Here is a 4,383-nt window from a genome sequence, read left to right as displayed (position 1 = left end):
GGAACCTCGGGGTCTTATTTGATCAGGATATCTCCTTTAAAGCACACATCAACCTGGCTTGTAAAACGGCATGTTTCCACTTGCGCAACATAGCTAAAATAAGAAACATTCTACCTAAAAGCGATGCAGAAAAACTCATCCATGCATTTGTTTCTACTAGACTGGACTACTGCAACTCCCTTCTTGCAGCCTGCCCAAAAAGTGCATTAAAAAACTTTCAGGTGGTTCAAAATACGGCCGCCAGATTATTAACCGCAACTAGAAGAGGCGAACACATTACTCCCATTCTAAAATCTCTTCACTGGCTTCCTGTCGAGTTTAGAGTTAGATTTAAAATCCTTCTCCTCACTTACAAAATCCTAAATGGGATGGCTCCGACCTATCTCCAAGATGCTTTAATGCCTTATCAACCAATCAGAGCACTTTGCTCTCAAAATGCAGGGTTACTGGTGACTTCTACGGTCTCTAAATGGAAATTAGGCGGAAGAGCCTTTAGCTATCAGGCACCGTTTTTATGGAACCAGCTTCCAAGTGGTGTCAAATACCCCTTTTCGACCAAACTGGTTCCAGGGCCAAATCGGGGCTAGTCCCAACTTTGAACCGGTTCTTTGTGTTTGCACCAACCGCGGCCCTGGCTCTGGCTCCCAAAAACCGGGGCTTTTCAGGCCCCGCTTCGCAGCTGGGCTAGCCCAGGCCCCGATCTGGCCCCGATTACGTCAGGCCCTGGGGGGCGGGGTTACAGCAACAGCAGATCTCCGGATACACGGAAGAAAGCCGCCATTACACCGCTTTCGCTATCGGCTCAAGCTCCATCTCCCTGCGCAAATCATTAGATTTTCCATTAACCAAAAAATGGAGTCAACGAACAACAAGCAGCAGTGGACCGAGGAGGAGACACAGTGTTTTTTGGCTCTGTGGTCTTCGGCCGAGGTGCAGGCCAAGCTCGAGGGCGCGACTCGAACGAAGCCCATTTTCGTCCAGCTGCAGCGGGTCATGGCCGCAGCCGGCTACGCAAGGACCATCGCTCAGCTCCTGAACAAGCTGAAGAAGCTGAAGAAGGAGTACCGGGACCAGCGGCAGGAGCAGGGACGGAACGGCAGCGGTCGCCCGCGCAGGAGTCCGCACTTCGACCTGCTGCACTCCGTCCTTGGCGACCGGCCAGCCAACGCCACGACGGGGGCCCTCAACTCCATAACAGCAGCGGCGTTGCTGGAGTCCATGGCGGGCGAGGGCTCCGTGCACACCCGAGACCCTGATTCAGGTATTTATATTTATGGGACTGTGCCGCTACGCTACAGTGGATATTTTGGGGCAGGAGATCGCTGAAATTTGTGCCAATTATGTGTTTACAGAGTTGTTCGGTCCAGCTGATGAGCGTGGGCCATTGTTGTGTAGCACGCCAGTCCCGGCCATTTCCCCGCGGAGCAGCTCGCCGTCCCCAGGCAGCAGCTCACCGTCTCCTGCAAGCAGGTCACCATCGCCAGCCACTAGCTTATTGCTGCGTTCACACCGGACGCGTTGCAAGCGTTACATTCAAAGTCTATGGTGGACGAGCTTCAACGGACCTAACGCGCATCAGGCGCTTTTCGAGCGTCGCTTTCTGAGCGTTTCGAGCGTTGGCGAAGCGCGTCCCGTGCGTCACGCGTTGCGGGCGTCAACGCCTGAAGTTGGGAAAATTGAACTTTCGAAGCGTCGACGCGCGCGTCATCCAATCACAGACGAGCACTCTGAGCGCTGATGCGGGCCAGAAGCTCGTCAAACTGGGCCCGGGAGAGGCGGAAATACCGCCGAAAGCGAACCTCATCCTCACGCTGGCCCCGCGATCTGGGTCCGGCCCCGGAGGGTGTGAGAAACTCTGCGCTCGCCGGCGGGCACACACGAACCCTGGACCCGCCACAGGGGCTGTTCCCCTGACCCAGTGGCCCAGCCTCCGACCGGCTTTGGCGGCGGGCGACGCGGATCACACCGTCGGCCGCCGCCGCCTCTCCGATCGGCTCCCCGGCGACCCGCAGCAGGACCGAGACGCGCGGTATCACCCAGCGGTCCTACGGAGCGGGCCCGCCGCTGGGGTGGCGCGCTGCACCGGGGGGCCCGGGGGTCCACCGCCGGACCTCCGGGCCCGACTCGGTGCGACGCCCGGAGGTCACGGAGGTCCGGCGCAGGTCCCGCCACCCTAGCGGCGGGCCCGCTCCGTAGGACTGCTTGGTGAGACCGCGTGTCTCGGTCCTGCTGTGGGTCGCCGGGGAGCTGGTCGGAGAGGCGGGGGCGGCCGACGGTGTGAGCCGCGTCGCCCGCCGCCAAAGGCGGTCGGAGGCTGGGCCGCTGGGTCGGGGGAACGGCCGTGGCGGAGGCCTCCGTGGCGGGTCCAGGCTTCATGTGCGCTCTGCTTCTCTCCTGCTTCTCTGCCTCCTCCTGCTGGAGCCGCTCACTGCGGCTGGCTCACATTTCGCCGAATTCGCCCGAAGAAAATCATAAACCGTTGGTATTCGGACAAACAAACGACACACTCGGGCTCTAAACGACCACTTTGTCGCCTAATTTAAAAAAAAAAAAAAATCTCGATAAAGTTATACATTTGAAGAGTGTAGAGCTAAAGTGAAATCAGCTTTAGCAGATCGATTTCGGCACAGATTCCACCATTGTCAACATGAAGACAGGACACAAGCTCCTCCCACTCCCGCGCGTCGCCAGCGTTGCAAGAGTCGTGTGTAATTTGAACACGCGTCGAATTCCACACTTCACACGCGTCAACTTTGAGGCGTCAGTGACGCCTGTGACGCTTGCAACGCGTCCGGTGTGAACGCAGCATATCGGTACCAGCCAGCAGCAGCAGCAGCTCACCGGTCCCGTCCGGCATGTCGTCACGGACCTGACCCGGTAAGATTTGTATGGGCATGGGATCGTTGTTGCTGTCGGTTGTGTGAATGTGCAGACATTACTAAAAGCTATCGCTGTTTGGATATTGTCACGCAGGCAAGAGGAAGCGGTCCACCACCGCGGACCTGCTGGACTACATGCAGCGGTCCGACCACGAACCAAGGTGCTCCTCCACGAAATTGTCCCCGTGCTCCTCACAAATGTTGTGGAGCACACAGCACGCCAACACCATCCGCTTCGCCAACTCGAGCTTGCATTCATTTCTTTTCAGGAGCCACCTCCACCGCCCCTTCAGCCTCCCAAACGCCATCTCCATCACAGAGCGTGCACTGCTCAGTCGAAAGTTATACATGCTCTGTGCGGGTGTCAGTCTACCCGTGTCTGAAAATGGCTTCATGAGCCACTCCAGCATGGGGTATGCTGGGTCACCGATGATGTTATGGCCCACCTGGCGACCGGAGATGTTTGCTTTCTGCTGCCCCAGCAGCTGCCCATCACTCAAAACCTCCCACAGACTGGACAGTCGGAGGACTCTGGCGTCGTGCATTCTTCCTGGGAAACCAACGCACACATCCCAGAAAAGTCCTTTTCCGTCCACTACAGCCTGCAGCACAACCGAATGCCAGCCCTTCCGGTTGAAGAAGTCCTTGGGGAACTCCTTCGGTGCTGTTATAGGGATGTGGCTGCCATCAATGGCACCCACACACTGGGGAGCTCGCCAGCGATTTTTGAAGAAGGTGGCCATTTCCAGCAGCTTTGGGGCGTCGGGGGTCTTCACGTGCAGAGGCAGAAGCACCCGGATGACTGCGTCGCAAAACTCCTGCACACAGTTATACACAGTGCACAGTCCGACCCCGAAAAGATGGCTGATGGTCTGATATTCGCTGCCAGTGGCCATTTTCCAGATGGCGATAGCAACCCGCTTCTGGACAGGGATACACAGGCGGTAGTTCATGTCCTTTTTCACCAGAAGACCCCGGGTCTGATCACAGATGTAGTCGAAGGACTCCCGTGAGACACGGAAGTTCTGCACGAACTGCAGCGCGGTGAAACACGGGACAATAGTATCCCACCATTAACGTGACCGCGGGTGTACCCAGGCAGTAGGTGAGTTCCGCAATGCAAACCGTCGGGCCATCTGTGAAAACAAAGACGGACATCCTTACACACTGATTGTTTTTATGATAGCGGCGTTTTGCCGGTGCAGCTACGAGCTACAAGCTGCATTCACTGTAGTGAAAAAAAAAGTAAGCACGAACACTCACCTCCCTCCTCCGGCGCTGCATGGCGCATTGGCGACGATGTGCCATCACCATCAGCTGCCTCGTGCATTGGACGGCGGCTCCGGCGACTTCCACAGCCAACATAAACACGGCGTCCTCCATTTCTGCTCCGTATGCTTGAGATGGCTTGCGCGGGCTTTTTACACTGGCGCGACGCTGACGGGGCGGCGCTTACGCGGTGACGTACCGACGTTCTGCAGTGACGCAGTGACGTAGCTCCACC

General features: G+C 57.2%; 1 protein-coding gene across 1 annotated transcript; it reads right to left on the bottom strand.

The window, feature by feature from the left end:
- Nucleotides 1-3,010: 3,010 nt before the first annotated feature.
- Nucleotides 3,011-4,163, bottom strand: LOC115388525 (protein ANTAGONIST OF LIKE HETEROCHROMATIN PROTEIN 1). The gene is made up of 2 exons (XM_030091686.1): nucleotides 4,143-4,163; nucleotides 3,011-3,913 (listed from the first exon to the last, which is right to left on the bottom strand). The coding sequence occupies exons 1-2, from the start codon at nucleotides 4,161-4,163 to the stop codon at nucleotides 3,011-3,013; spliced, it is 924 nt and encodes a 307-aa protein (XP_029947546.1).
- Nucleotides 4,164-4,383: the final 220 nt, after the last annotated feature.

Source organism: Salarias fasciatus, chromosome 5 (assembly GCF_902148845.1).
Source record: "Salarias fasciatus chromosome 5, fSalaFa1.1, whole genome shotgun sequence".
Classification (NCBI taxonomy): domain Eukaryota; kingdom Metazoa; phylum Chordata; class Actinopteri; order Blenniiformes; family Blenniidae; genus Salarias; species Salarias fasciatus.
This window is presented reverse-complemented; position numbering and strand designations above follow the sequence as displayed.

Excerpts from the sequence above, each read along its gene's own strand:
- LOC115388525 (XM_030091686.1), bottom strand. The coding sequence starts at position 4,163 with ATGCAGCGCCGGAGGAGGGAG. Across the intron at positions 3,914-4,142 it reads TGCAGCGCCGGAGGAGGGAG|TTCGTGCAGAACTTCCGTGT; the intron begins GTGAGTGTTCGT and ends ACCGCGCTGCAG.